This window comes from Alligator sinensis, unplaced genomic scaffold, assembly GCF_000455745.1.
Source record: "Alligator sinensis unplaced genomic scaffold, ASM45574v1 scaffold140_1, whole genome shotgun sequence".
In the NCBI taxonomy this organism is placed as follows: domain Eukaryota; kingdom Metazoa; phylum Chordata; order Crocodylia; family Alligatoridae; genus Alligator; species Alligator sinensis.
In genome coordinates this window covers 5,381,644-5,396,021 of record NW_005841836.1, presented here as the reverse complement: position 1 = coordinate 5,396,021, position 14,378 = coordinate 5,381,644, and the positions used below count along the sequence as shown (strand labels likewise).

Sequence of the window (14,378 nt, the reverse complement as noted above, 5' to 3'; positions counted from 1 at the left end):
GGGGTCAATTTCTGCCCCCCAGCAGCAGTGAACTGTACTGCTGCTCTACAAAACTAAGATCGATGCACTCCATGACATATATTGCCTGAGCCACTGCAATGTGCAGCTTGGAAATACAAGGTAAGTGGGGGAATATGAGGGTGAGGTGTGCCTTCTCTCCTAAGCAATGTCTGGGGCATGTGCCCTGCTTGCCCACCCCGTGTTCCAGTACTGGAGATAGGTGGAGGAATGCCCAGTTTATGAATCCTCCAAGAACTTATATGTGATTGGTGCAAAGCTGCTCAGCATTGTCAAGGTTGGAGCATTTCTTGGCAGGCCTAGAGGCAGGCCCTTTAGCAGCTGAATTGGACATGCCTCAGTGAATTCTGTTTTAAGCCCCAATCTAGTGATCTAACCACCAGGAGGTTAGAGTTTAGAAGGAATCAGGTAGATTAGAATGAGCCATGAAGTCAATTCTGAGGGCTCTTAGTATCCTATTTTAAATATCCTGCCTTCTGAGGGCTCTTAATATCCTATTTTAAATATTGCAACCAAACCTCTTAAAATACTCCTTTTTAAATTATTTTATCAGAGTTCCCAGACTGGCATTCATTTGTCTGAACTTGTAATCACCCAGAATGGGAACAATAGGGCTTGTTCAATCCACTGGGTAGAGAGGCCCAGAGACTGCTTGTGTCCAAGTGAGAGAAGGATTTATTTTTCTTCTGGCAGGATTGGTAATAAATTCAAAGCCAACTGAACATAGCAAAATTCTTACATTAAGTGTAGATGATAACTGTAATCATACTAATACTTTTGGCCTATATTACATCACGCAGCAGTAAGATTTCTTGTTGATGGCAAATTGGAGATCAGAGTGAGGAAAAGGCAGGCTGGCAGTCAGAGGAGGCCAATAACTGATCAAATTAAGCTATAAGTTTATCCTTTCCAATGTTTATGGAGAAGAGAGATCTGAGGAGAGATTGGATAAAGGCCTTCAAATACCAACAGGACAAGGAGTATAGTGGACTCACATGAAGGGCAATTCAGGTTGGATATTACAAAGAACTTCCAACTATGAGGGGGATTAGGTCTTGGAACTGATATCCTAGAGAGGTGGTAAAATCTCTATCCTTTGAAATTTTTAAGAGAAGGTTAATGGTTTTCAAGCTGTGTTTCATGGAACCTTGGGGTTCTGCAATATGTTGTTACCAGTGGTTCTGCAAAGAAATTGGGAGTAATGGCAGAGGAGGCAGGGAGGCAGTACACTGCCATGGCCAGTCTGGGTCCCCAGGCTCCATGGCAATCTTTAGGATGGGGGTAGGGGCCCGTGGAAGAAGTGATGTGAAAGGGTTCCATGACTAAGAAGTTTGCAAACCACTGAGTTAGATAATTGGCTGGAATGGTTTAGACAGGGACAATTCTGCCTGGAGCAGGAGATTGGACAGAATGATCTCCTGAGACGGCTTCCAGCCATATTTTTCTATGATTCAGGTGAAACAACATGAACTTTTATTTAGATGGGGGCCATGACTAACTCTATACACTCTGTGGCAAGCCACCACTTCTTAAAAGCCAAAGTCCTGAATAGAATTTCATTCTCTGAGAACATTTTCACAGATGTGACAATTACTGCAATGACAGCCCTAATTATCTTCAATTCCTGAAAGGCCCAGTATTGTTTCTTGCAGCTGATGATGCTAAAGAAGCTGTGAAGCATGGTGTAAATGGGATCCTTGTGTCAAACCATGGTGCACGCCAACTGGATGGAGTGCCTGCAACTGTGAGTATTGAAGGAAACCACTTAGTAATGTTTCTCAGAAATCTGTTTATTAATATTTAATTGCATCTTTGGCTTCTTTTTTTTTTATTTGCACATGTGTTTACTGGAGGGGACTGTATAAATGTGTGCACCGTATTTTTTAAACTACAGTGACCAGTTTCTTCTGACGCAATCAGAACATCCCTGCATGCTTTCCCAGGCAACCCTCACCTCTCACTGGTGAGGGTGAGTGTAGTGTGTGGATTTCTTTCTTCTAAGAAATCAAACAGAAAACCACAGAAGGATTTACACGTGGGCTGCCTCTTCTGACTACCTGGGCATCCTGCCCTGGCTGTAGGGCCTGGTAAAGTCATCTAAAGGAGCTGTTTCAGGTTAGATCATTTAAAAGCTTAGTAAAAGCAGTAAGGATAGCCCTGGGCATTCAAGATCCTATGGATAATTGAAAGTTTGGGTTGTACAGGGAGCTGTTGCTCACACCCTCCACACCTTACCTCGCATGACCAGATGGCCCAGTGACTTATGGAAACAGATTCCATAATCAAGAGTATGACAGGGTCACATATAATAATGAAGGTGGTGGTGTTGGCTGGGTGAACTGTGATGAGACAAGCTAACTGAAGCTAGATTAACACCAATCTCTCCACTTGCTGTTGGCAGTGAGTTCTCTTTTCCTTGAGAACTGAGCTGTAGCAAACTCCTTCCTTCTCTCCTCTGCTCATGAGACATGGTCTGTAGTGATCTTCTATGACTCTATGCTGCAGTTTAGGGTGTCACTGACTGAAGCTAATGTAGACATACTTGAGCTAGTTTAGTTTCTGCTAATGTCATATCCAAGGCAGCAAGGAGGCTCAGCCACAGGCTGTGAAACTTGCCCAGGACCCACTGGGTATGCATCTGCTGCATCCTAGTTGCTCTTGGGCAGGGTTGTTGCTGAGCATGCCTTGGTCACTGGCTTCTGGTCATGCAAATTAATAACTTTTTTTGAAATGTCCGTTTTTAATGAAGAACTTCAAAATAAAAAAAAATTAGGATAATTTTCAGTTCTAATAAAAGACTAGACTATTTGTCATCAACACTTATTTTCCGTGAAAACCTTTGATCTGCTCTACTTTAATAGATTTGCTCTGGAATATCCCTTCCTTCCCCAAAGCCTTCCGGTATGAGCCTTTTCATTTTCTTTTTCACTAGAAGTCCTGCCAATTTTCACCTTTCATCCTTCCTGCAGATCCTGCTGGTGTTAACAGACCAGCTCATTGTCAATAACACTGGCTAGTATTCCAGAAAAAAACCCAAAACTAGTTAGAATATGGAGCCAAGTTATGATTACAACTGACTTCCTTGATGTTAAACCCAGTGAAGAATCATGTCGTGTTGGGCTCCAGCCTAGCCATGTGTCTCAGGCAGACTACGGAGTACTGGTGATTGGAAGGGCTGGTGGCAAGGTATTCTGCAGTGGTGGCCCACTAGGAGGCTTACCCTTATAGGTAAGGAAGAGCAACCTTTATGCAAATCAGGTAAGACTGTAACCAGAACACAGCACCTGTTCCAACCAGCTAATTTCAGTAACTGGAGCTGAACAAATAGTGAGAAAGTGTTTCTATGAATATTTGTTTGAATCCTAAATTAAATGCAATTCTGACTATGACCTTAGGGTATTTGCTTTTTGCAAACATTCAGTCAAAATGGCTTTATTGCCTTACATGTCTATTTGTGGAAAGCACTTTTCTCATTATATATCTGACTGTAAAATTCAAAATTTGTTCCATGTAGCTCAGCTCATAAATCTCTCCAGTGGGGAAGAAACAATACCATGTGACTTAGGTTTATTAGTTCATGGTACCTAGTTTATCTGTAGAAGCTGATATCAGCAAATACCAGCAACATTTTCAAGAGTTCCTCAATTACTTTTGTGCATGATTCCCATTTACAAAAGTGACATAAGCCAAGCTCTTCAACTGTGGCCATGTCTACATGAGTGGCGGACTGCACAGTTGTTACTACATGGTCATTTAGCACTTGCATAACTGAGTACTAAATAACTATATGTCCCGCATGTTTTTATTTGTGACGCTAACGTGCGGTAGCGTCATGTCACAGTTCACTATTGCACAGTAGCATTTCATGTACATGGCCTGTGTTTAGTAATTTTGGTTGCTTCAGTTTCCAGGTGTCAAATTTGAAAAGGGCCTGACTCTCAAAAGCTGTTTAGCACTTTCTGAAAACAAAAGGTGCCTGTACACAAGCCCGGAGGCTGCTACGATGTGCTGTAATTACAGCACGTCAGAGCAGACTCAATTAATTGAGTCTGTCAGAGCATAGTAGTTACCATGCTCCAGCCAGCCTCTGTCTCATGTATGTGCTTCAAAATGGTGGCGGGGATGCTTTTTCTGAAGCTCGTTCAGTGAGCTTTAGATAAAGTGCCCCTGCCACTATTTTGAAGTGCGGGGATGCTGATACATGAGGTGCTCAGGACACTTTAATTAAAGCAGCTCTTGGTGCCCACTTCCCACTCCTGGAGCATGCCCAAAGCCTTTTTTTATGAATCCAAAATCACAAGACACGTTTGAAAATCTCTCTCTTGGAAATGGGACTTAGGTTCCTAAATCATGCAGGTACTTCTGAAAACTTAGGAAATTAGGGCTGGAAGGGACCTCACAAGTTCATGTAGTCCAGCTCCCTGCTCAAGGCAGAGTCACCCCTAATCAAACCATATCTATCTATCTATCTATCTATCTATCTATCAGGATGCCCTTGCCCACTGTGGGTCAGGGAGGTCTGGGTGAGGGAGATTCCTTACCCTCCATCAAAGCTGACATCATGAAGGAATACCTTGACAGGCTGGATACCTCCAAGTAAGCCGGCCCTGACAGTTTACACCCAAGGGTACTCAAGGAGCTGGCAAGCATCATAGCTCAGCCCCGGCATGGATCTTTGAGAACTCCTGGTGCTCTGGTGAAGTGCCTGAAGATTGGAAGAAGGCCAATGTGATGCCTATCTTCAAGAAAGGGAGGAAAGTTGACCCGGAAAACTACTGGCCCATCAGCCTGACTTCTATCGTGGGAAGGTCTTAGAAAAGATTATCAAAGAGGCCATCCTTAACAGACTAGCTGAAGGCAATATCCTGAGGGATACCCAGCATGGGTTTGTTGTGGGTTGGTCTTGCTTGACCTATCTCATTTCCTTTTACAACCAGTTGACCTATCACCTGGACAAGGGGGAAGAGATTGATGTTGTATATCTTGACTTTAAAAAAGCCTTTGATTTGGTATCCCATGATCACCTCTTGGCCTCAACCTCACCACAATTCGCTGTCTGGGGAATTGACTCTGCAGTAGGACCCAGAGGGTGGTGGTTGATGGAAGTCAATCGTCTTGGTGCACTGTCACCAGTGGGGTCCCTCAAGGCTCCATCCTAGGGCCTATACTGTTTAACATCTTCATCAATGATGTGGACATTGGTGTCAGAAGTGGACTGGTCAAGTTTGCTGACGACACCAAACTCTGGGGTAAAGCATCCACCACACCTGAGGACAGGAGGGTGATCCAGGCAGATCTTGACAGGCTCAGGAAATGGGCGGATGAGAACCTGATGGTGTTCAACACCAAAAAAATGCAAGGTTCTCCACCTTGGGAGGAAAAACCTGCAGCATGCTTATAGGCTTGGCAGTGCTACGCTGGTTAGCACTACAGACGAAAGGGACTTGGGGGTCATGATTGACCACAAGATGAACATGAGCCTTCAGCGTAATGCTGCAGCTAGTAAATAGTGAGCAAAACCCTGGCTTGCATCCATAGATGTTTCTCAAGCAAATCCCGGGACGTCATTTTCCTGTTGTACTCGGCCTTGGAGAGGCTGCAGCTGGAATATTGAGTCCAGTTTTGGTCTCCACAATTCAAAAAGGATGTGGAGAAACTTGAGAGGGTGCAGAGGAGAGCCATGTGCATGATCAGAGGTCAGGAAAACAGACCTTATGATGAGAGGCTGAGAGCCCTGGGACTCTTCAGCCTGGAAAAGTGCAGGCTCAAGGGTGATATGGTGGCCACCTATAAGTTTATCAGGGGTGCTCATCAGGATCTGGGGGAATGTCTGTTCACCAGAGCACCCCAAGGGATGACAAGATCGAACGGTCACAAACTCCGCTGCAATCGATTCAGGCTGGACATAAGGAAGACCTTTTTTACTGTCCAAGCCCCCGAGGTTTGGAATACATTGCCGCTGGAGGCAGTTCAGTCACCCACTTTGAACGCCTTCAAGACACATTTGGATGCCTATCTTGCTGGGATCCTATGATCCCTGCTGACTTCCTGCCCCTGGGGCAGGGGGCTGGACTCAATGATCCTCCGGGGTCCCTTCCAGCCCAAATGTCTATGAAATCTATGAATCTGTCTATCTAGATGATATACACTTAGGAAAAAATTATGAAGAAATTAATAAATAATTTTGAATATTAAGTACATTGAAGAATTTTAAAATCTAATTGTGTTTGGTCAACTGTGATAGAGGTGAAAATTTACTGAAAAATGAAGTGTTACAAATTATTTCTTTTTACTATTTCAGCACAGAGAAGAAAGCATTAAAGCTCTTTGTGTAGAACCATCTGGTCTGTTCATTGGACTCCATGGCTAGGTACAGACATTTGGGGAGGATAGGAGGAGGTTAGATGGCATTAAAAATGGCCACTTGATTTAACTTATTTCACCCAGGTCTGAACCTTACACTTATTTTGACTAAACTTAGGGATCTAGGTGTGAACTGTATAGAACTCCAGGAAGTTTAGATCAGTCTAAAATGGCTGAACTGATCTAAGTTACTGCTACCTCCATTAGCTTAAATTAGATTAGGTTAGACAAGACCAATTTAATTGAACTTCTGTATACTTCTCAGCATAGCTCCTAGGCTAGGAAAGCCCAGACACTGGCCCCTGCCTGTATGGTACCGGGCTATTTTTAATCCCTCTCCCACATGGACAATACCGTACCTCTTGTGGACTAGTTGGCATCCTCCCCCGCTGAGCTTGCCAAACTCCCTCATCCTGCAAGCTTCTCCTGGTGCCAGTTTTACTGGCATTTGCCAGTGCCAGGAGCCAACTGAAGCAAGTTGGAGGTGGGGGGAGGGGCAGGTGGGATGGAGGGTACATTTTCCAGAGGGGAAGTGGGGGTTGTTTGTTTAGGGGTGGTGGGGGCCAGGGGGATAAAAATTGCCCCTGGCCTGTTTGCGGGGGGGAGCCTCCCCATACCCCCAAACCCCTCTGCAGACCCTGCCTGCCCTATGATCTTTCCTGTGGACTCTACTAGCCCCGCAATCCCCCGCAATCCACCTCCATGGACCTTACTTGCCCCCCCACCCCTCCTGTCAGCCCCCCTTCCCAACTTACCTTATATTGGATGGCCATTTTTAACTCAATCTAACCTTCCTCTAACTTCCCTGAATGTCTGTATGTACTCTTCATAGCAAAAGTGGGATATATTTTATAATGCAATTTTCATAATATAAATAGTTGTCTTGGAACACACTTAAGTGTTTCTATTTTCAAAAAATAATAATTTGCTTTAATCTGATGCATTCTCAAAATGCGACTTGAACCCAACCTGATTAATATTTTTAGTGTCTAGTTACACATTGAAGAAATATATGTTTTAATTATGGCTTGCATCATACCTTAGTAATTACAGCACTCCTATATTGGTGCAGTTTGTCAGGATGTAGAAAGAGTGGTTTGTGTATGGAAGTAGATCCAGAACATGTTTGGCAAAGAAACCAAACCAAAAGGGGTGGGAGGAGCTGGAGGGAGGGGGGGAGGGGTGTTCATATCAAGAGCCAAAGTTAAAGAAAATTTGAATCCAAATTTAACCACTAACTGCACTTTCAAAGCTTCTTTCCTTTCTACCTCCAGTCATTTTTATCCATTAAAAAGGAATGAATTACATCCGTGTTTGAGAAGGCATACATTTGTATCCATTTTTGTCCTCCTATGGCAGAGTAATTTCAGCGTCTTTAGTAATTGGCTCCCCAATGACTGTGTCTCCTGCTTATCTTGTATACTTAGGCATGATAGGAATGAAGGTCTTGTGGTTAGTATGTACTGCTCTGGAACTGAGTACTAGTGGTCTGTTTCTTCTGCACATGTCTTGTAGGATTTTGGACAAATTATTTAATCTCTTTGCCCCAGTTCCCATTTATAAGTTAGAAATCATTTTTGTCTGTCTGCCTTCCTATATATCTTGCTAGATAGATAGTAAGTGGAGTGGGTTTGAAAAGGATTCCATCAACATTTACAAAATATGTAGGCACACATGCATACATTGTTTTAGATATTGGTTGAAAAAATAAAAATGCTTTGGTTTTCAATTAAAACCAAATTTTTCTTTGCAAAAATTGATTTTTTTTTTTAGCAAGAATTTCTCTTTCATTGCAACATCAGTTTATGAAGAAATGGGAAGTTTTCCATTGGTCCTCACAGTAAAATTTTCAGGATAGGGACTCTCTGTTATGTGTATGTACAGTGACCTCCTGTAGTGGGGTCTGTATTCAAAATGAATAAGAATTTACATACCATGCATATGCAAATCACCCTGAAAATATGATCTTTGTATGTGCATGATTATTCAGTTTCATGTGTCCCACAATCACCTTAACTGTGCATGTGCTTAAAATCTTTAAACCTGTGTCCTACATATGCTGGCTTGTTCAAGAATCAAATAATGAACTTGCTACATTCCTGTTCTTGCTTTTCTAGATTGATGTGTTGCCTGAAATTGTGGAGGCTGTGGTGGGGAAGGTGGAGGTGTTCCTTGATGGTGGTGTAAGAAAAGGCACAGATATTCTTAAGGCGTTAGCTCTTGGTGCTAAGGCTGTGTTCATTGGAAGACCTATCATCTGGGGCTTGGTTTATCAGGTAATCCAGCAAAATTCACTGGCCTTTTAAAAATGCGCATGCATCAATTATTCCCAAAAAGTAATATAAAAGCATATTAAAGGAATGATGTCAGGCACTCAAAAGCTAGGTAAGGTTTAATCTTGAGTTAGGTATTCTTCTACAGTGTTTTGTCTTCTAATCTGCTAGGGTGAAGAAGGAGCAAAGGAGGTTCTTCAAATGCTGAAGGAAGAACTCCATTTAGCAATGGCCCTTTCTGGTGAGACATAGAAACTTACTTCCTGACATCACTATTGCTGCTTACTGTTTTATCACAGCTTTCATCTCAAAGGAATTTTGAGAACTGTGGATACAATTATTTCTTTGTCTTTACATGTAGAAGGAAGTGCCACACATATTCACTTTCTCTCAGTACAGTAGATTTGCAGGAACTGCATTTTAGCATCCATGTAGCAGTAACCCTATCCCTTGACTTGAGCCCAAGAAATAGACATGGTCTATGGCTTAGGAAGAGGAGGGGGCATGGTGGATCTGTGCATATGGTGCACTGCATAGCAAGCAAAGGTTCACAGGTTCTCTTTTGAAATGCTCCTGGTAGACCTAAGGAATCCTGCTTTGGGCCATCAGGATAGCTTGCTTTATCAGGTGAAGCATACTTTCTGCCCCCTATAGTTGTGTGGCTCTGTTGAAGTTACTATTTGGAAGAGAACTGAACAGGGTTGAATTCAATGAAGGGAGTGCTGTAATCCTGTTTTTCTGATGAGGGACCAAGTCCCAGAGAAACTAAGTGGAAAGGAGCAGTGTGTATTTAACGGGGAACATAATTTACCACTGAAAGACCACACAGAGACGGGTAGTAAATTCTCCATCACCAGGAGTCTTTGAATGAGGCCTGAATATATTCCTAAAAGATCCACCCTAGACCAAGCACAAGCTTTGGGATCCATACAGGAATCAAGTAAATTCACATGGTGAAATTCCCCTTCCTGAAGATCAGGCTAAGTCATCAGAATGGTATGTTTGTGGTGGAGAACTATTGGGGTGCTTGCCACTATGAAGGCTTTTGCAGGCTACAGAGGTGCCTGCAAGGGAAGCAGCAGAAAGATGCACCCCCTACCCCTACCTGGAAGGATTTTAAGTGGGGAGGTGTGTGGCAGCTGCTGCAGGGATGCTGCCAAGTTAACATTGCCTAGCTGGAGCTCCTCTGCTCCCAGGAACATCTGGAGATTCCAGGTAGGAACTATGGGGATGGAAGAAGTTCCTAGGGGCCCAGTGGGGTCCAAAGCCCCAGGGAGAAGGTTATGGGCCTAGGGAGAGCAAGGTCCAGCCTAGAAAGGGGCTTAGAGCTGTGGACCTGCACAGCAGCTAGGCAAGCCCCTGATTAGACCTGGTAGGGCTGAGGCTGGGGCTCAGGTGAGCCCAGTTGAGGAATGGGCCTCATGCAAGATCTCTGGGGCTCTAGGCCAGCCCATCTTGGGGTGATGACTGTATGGTGGGGCCCAGGGTGGGGGGGGGCGATGACCCCTCTCGAGTAGGGAGGTCAGCGGCTGCCAGGCTGACCTTCTGACCTCTTGACTAGCCAATGTAAGGGAGCCAGGGCAGAAAGGCTGAAGGAGCCCACCACAAGGGGAAGGCCAGGGCTGCAGAGAACCATCTGGCACCCTGAATGGACTGGAGGTGGGGTCAGGGCTTAGAAGGGGCTGAAGATCCCCTTGTGGTGGGGGGGGATTCATAGCTGAAAGAGGGTAGGGGTCAGCCAGCATGCAGACTGCAATGACAGAGGCTGAAGCCCAGCCTCCTGAGGGGAGGTATCCTATAAGGGGGTCTAAGAGAGATAGGCCAGTGACTGAGCACAGTCTTTGAGATGGAGGTTGCAATGCAGTAAGCAGCCCCAGGAGAACACCCAGGAGCCCATGGGGGCAAGGAAAGACCAAGGCAGGTAAGCCTGCCATGGTTCTGGAGAATGACCTCAAACTATACCCTACTGGGGCAGATAGTGTGGTAGGGCTTGTGGTGGCAGGGCAATCCCCAGGACATTCTACACTAGTGCCTCCCTAGTGAATGGCAAGTATGGGGGACCAGAAAGCCTCAGCCCCCGCTGCCTTGCGGGTGACCCTATGGATGGGAAAGGCTAAGGGAGCACACCCTGAGAGAAAAGCAACAGGTTTGGGCAACAATATGGAGGCCTGGAGGGCCTGAGGCCCAAGGCCTGAACAAGTAAGGCCTACTGGGAGGCCTGAACAAGTGAGCGCTAGTGAGAGGCTGGAAGGAGAGTGGTGTCCAGGTATGTTGACAGATGCCTGAGCCCTAAGGGGCATAAGGCTCCACAGCCCCAGTGAGGGGTAGAATGTAAGGGGCTAGAAGCCTAATGAGAGGTATAGAGCCCAGGGTACATGAGTGAATGAGGCCCCAGTGAGGGGGCAAGTGGCCAAGTTAAGTCTCTGGACATCTGATGCCAAGTTTGGGCTGGAGGCCAAGTGTGGCCCAGCAATGGGGCTAGGGGAGTAACAGTGATAGTGATGCTTGTGTGGTGGGGCCAGGGGTGGGGGGGGGTGATGCCCCCTCTCGAGTAGGGAGTTCAGCGGCTGCCAGGCTGACCTTCTGACCTCTTGACTAGCCAATGTAAGGGAGCCAGGGCAGAAAGGCTGAAGGAGCCCACCACAAGGGGAAGGCCAGGGCTGCAGAGAACCATCTGGCACCCTGAATGGACTGGAGGTGGGGTCAGGGCTTAGAAGGGGCTGAAGATCCCCTTGTGGTGGGGGGGGATTCATAGCTGAAAGAGGGTAGGGGTCAGCCAGCATGCAGACTGCAATGACAGAGGCTGAAGCCCAGCCTCCTGAGGGGAGGTATCCTATAAGGGGGTCTAAGAGAGATAGGCCAGTGACTGAGCACAGTCTTTGAGATGGAGGTTGCAATGCAGTAAGCAGCCCCAGGAGAACACCCAGGAGCCCATGGGGGCAAGGAAAGACCAAGGCAGGTAAGCCTGCCATGGTTCTGGAGAATGACCTCAAACTATACCCTACTGGGGCAGATAGTGTGGTAGGGCTTGTGGTGGCAGGGCAATCCCCAGGACATTCTACACTAGTGCCTCCCTAGTGAATGGCAAGTATGGGGGACCAGAAAGCCTCAGCCCCCGCTGCCTTGCGGGTGACCCTATGGATGGGAAAGGCTAAGGGAGCACACCCTGAGAGAAAAGCAACAGGTTTGGGCAACAATATGGAGGCCTGGAGGGCCTGAGGCCCAAGGCCTGAACAAGTAAGGCCTACTGGGAGGCCTGAACAAGTGAGCGCTAGTGAGAGGCTGGAAGGAGAGTGGTGTCCAGGTATGTTGACAGATGCCTGAGCCCTAAGGGGCATAAGGCTCCACAGCCCCAGTGAGGGGTAGAATGTAAGGGGCTAGAAGCCTAATGAGAGGTATAGAGCCCAGGGTACATGAGTGAATGAGGCCCCAGTGAGGGGGCAAGTGGCCAAGTTAAGTCTCTGGACATCTGATGCCAAGTTTGGGCTGGAGGCCAAGTGTGGCCCAGCAATGGGGCTAGGGGAGTAACAGTGATAGTGATTTTGGATGCCATCTGCAAGGCATGGGACATAGTAAAGGGGAGATTGGAGCCGTGTATAACGCTCTAGGCATGGGAGCATTTCAATGGGCAGCCTCTTGTATTTTACATCAGGTATTATTACAAAGCATGGTAGGCGACTCAGGGTGGACTGCCCTAGACAGGTGGGTGGGCTAGTACTGTAACTGGCCTCCGGATGGCCCCCTGTCACAGTGTTCTAGAATCAAAGGCTACAAAGAGGATTTGCCTGTGGTTATGTGGAAAGTCTGTGACAGAGCCAGAAATTGAATGCTATTCTCCTGAGTACTAGTTTTACGCCTTTACTATGAAAACAATGTCTTCCTCTCAGTAACCCATGTCCACCTTTATGAGAAAACTGGGACTGGAAAAATGCAAACTGTTATTCTACATTCCCTAAAATTATGTTACATTTTTTATTTTTCCACCAGGATGTCGAAGTGTGAAAGAGATTGACAGAACGCTGGTACGGACAGTGTCAGCTGCTGTTGCCAAGATTTAACATTGAAGATGATTTCTTTACCCACTGGCTAGAATGCAGTTCCCTTCATTTATATGGGACTATTTCTGTGAGAAGTACTTTGGTCAGACATTAACAAGAGCAGAGGTCTCGCTATGAATTTTGGTGCCCTGGGCAAAATTTTGGAGGGTGGGGGTAGTGGTAGAAAGCATTCCTGTGTTGAATATGAAACAGCTCTGCACTGCCTGGCCCTAAAAGCTGGACTGGAGCAGCCTTGTGCCACCCAGCCATAGGGAAGGTCTTACCTGTCCTGGGGACTCAAAGACTGCCCCCCCCCCACCCCCCACTGCTCCTGCTTTGTCCCTGCACCTGATTCCAATGGCCAGGTAACACAGGGCTGCTTATGCTTGGCTTCTATGACTGGGCAAAAAAAGTCTGCTTCTGCTGTGCCCCAGTACCCACCTCCTACAGTCAAGCAGCACAGGGTTTCTCCAGCTCATCTCCTATGGCCACAGGGAAGTGGGCACAGGGCTGTTCCAGATGCAGCAAAGGCTCTGGGGGAGGGGGGCTTCATTCTGACACTTTCTCAAAGTTGGTGCCTGGGGCTGGTGCTCTTTTTACCTGTCTCCCTAGTTACACTGCATGAGGTCTCCAAACCCCAAAGCAGTTCTTTCTCAGAGCTGAACACTCTTGAAAAAGTTGATACCTCTTTCCATCCGGTAGGCTTTAGGTTTGCAGGCATGGACTGTCTTCCTCTACTAGTACACAAACTGTAGTTATTTTCTCATTACCCAGAAAGCCCTGACTTTGAAATATGTGTACAAATGCTAAGAACAGTTTTAAGATACGAACTTGCATGCCTGGAAGTAACTTAGCTGTTAAACTGAAACTGTAAACAGAAATATTTTGATAGCAAACAACTCCTGAAATGTAAAAGTTTAAAATGCAAAGGACACCTCTTGTTCACTGTTTATGGAAACTACACTTCAGATCATCCAGATTAAATATTGCTTTCCTATCAACATGGCATCATTTCCTCTAGCAGCTTCATCACTGTATAAACAGTGTAGACTTGTAGCTGTGTAAGTATCCTTGAGGGGTTTTAGTTGCAAGGAACTGAATGGGAAACCAGGATCTGGGAAGTCTTTTTTTAACTGACCTAATGCTCTTTTCCATTAAATATAAATTACATATCAATATAATATAAGACAAAACTATAGCCAATGTAAATCGGTTTAGCTTGATTGTAGTCATTAGAGATGCCTGAATTTACACCAGTCAAGAATCTTGGCTTCAGGTATCTCTAATACTACAATCAACCTAGGCTGATTTACATGGCTATAGTTTTGTGTTACATTATATTGATATGTGTTTTGTGTTATATATATTGTTACGTGTTATATATATTGCTACTGTTACAGCTATAGTTTTTGTTACATTTACACTTAAAAATGCTGAGAATGTTTTGAGATTATATTTTGGACAAATTTGGCTTAACCTAAGGTGTCATACTTTGCCTCATCATCATCATCACCATCATCATCACCCTCTATCATTTATACAACAGTTGCCAGCCACAGATCTTACAGCACATTAAAAATGGAGGGTATGATTCATAATTCCTATAATTTACAGATGGAGAAGCTGTGGTGCAAAAATGTTAATGGCGGTATGTTCAGGATGTAAGTTAAATTAAATTTGGGCCCTT

At 45.4% G+C, this 14,378-nt stretch overlaps 1 protein-coding gene across 3 annotated transcripts in view; it reads left to right on the top strand.

Annotated features, from left to right (window-relative positions):
• The window catches only part of HAO1 (hydroxyacid oxidase 1), a 49,365-nt gene extending 35,500 nt beyond the window's left edge, over positions 1-13,865 (top strand). The window contains exons 5-8 of one of the 3 annotated variants that reach the window (XM_006015442.3): positions 1,671-1,762; positions 8,499-8,657; positions 8,826-8,895; positions 12,642-13,865. In XM_006015442.3, coding sequence (XP_006015504.1) covers positions 1,671-1,762; positions 8,499-8,657; positions 8,826-8,895; positions 12,642-12,712 — 392 coding nt within the window. In that variant the 3' untranslated portion in view covers positions 12,713-13,865. The remainder of the gene's footprint in view (positions 1-1,670; positions 1,763-8,498; positions 8,658-8,825; positions 8,896-12,641) is intronic. The other 2 variants (XM_025202186.1, XM_025202189.1) reach the window with 2 other exon arrangements.
• Positions 13,866-14,378: the final 513 nt, after the last annotated feature.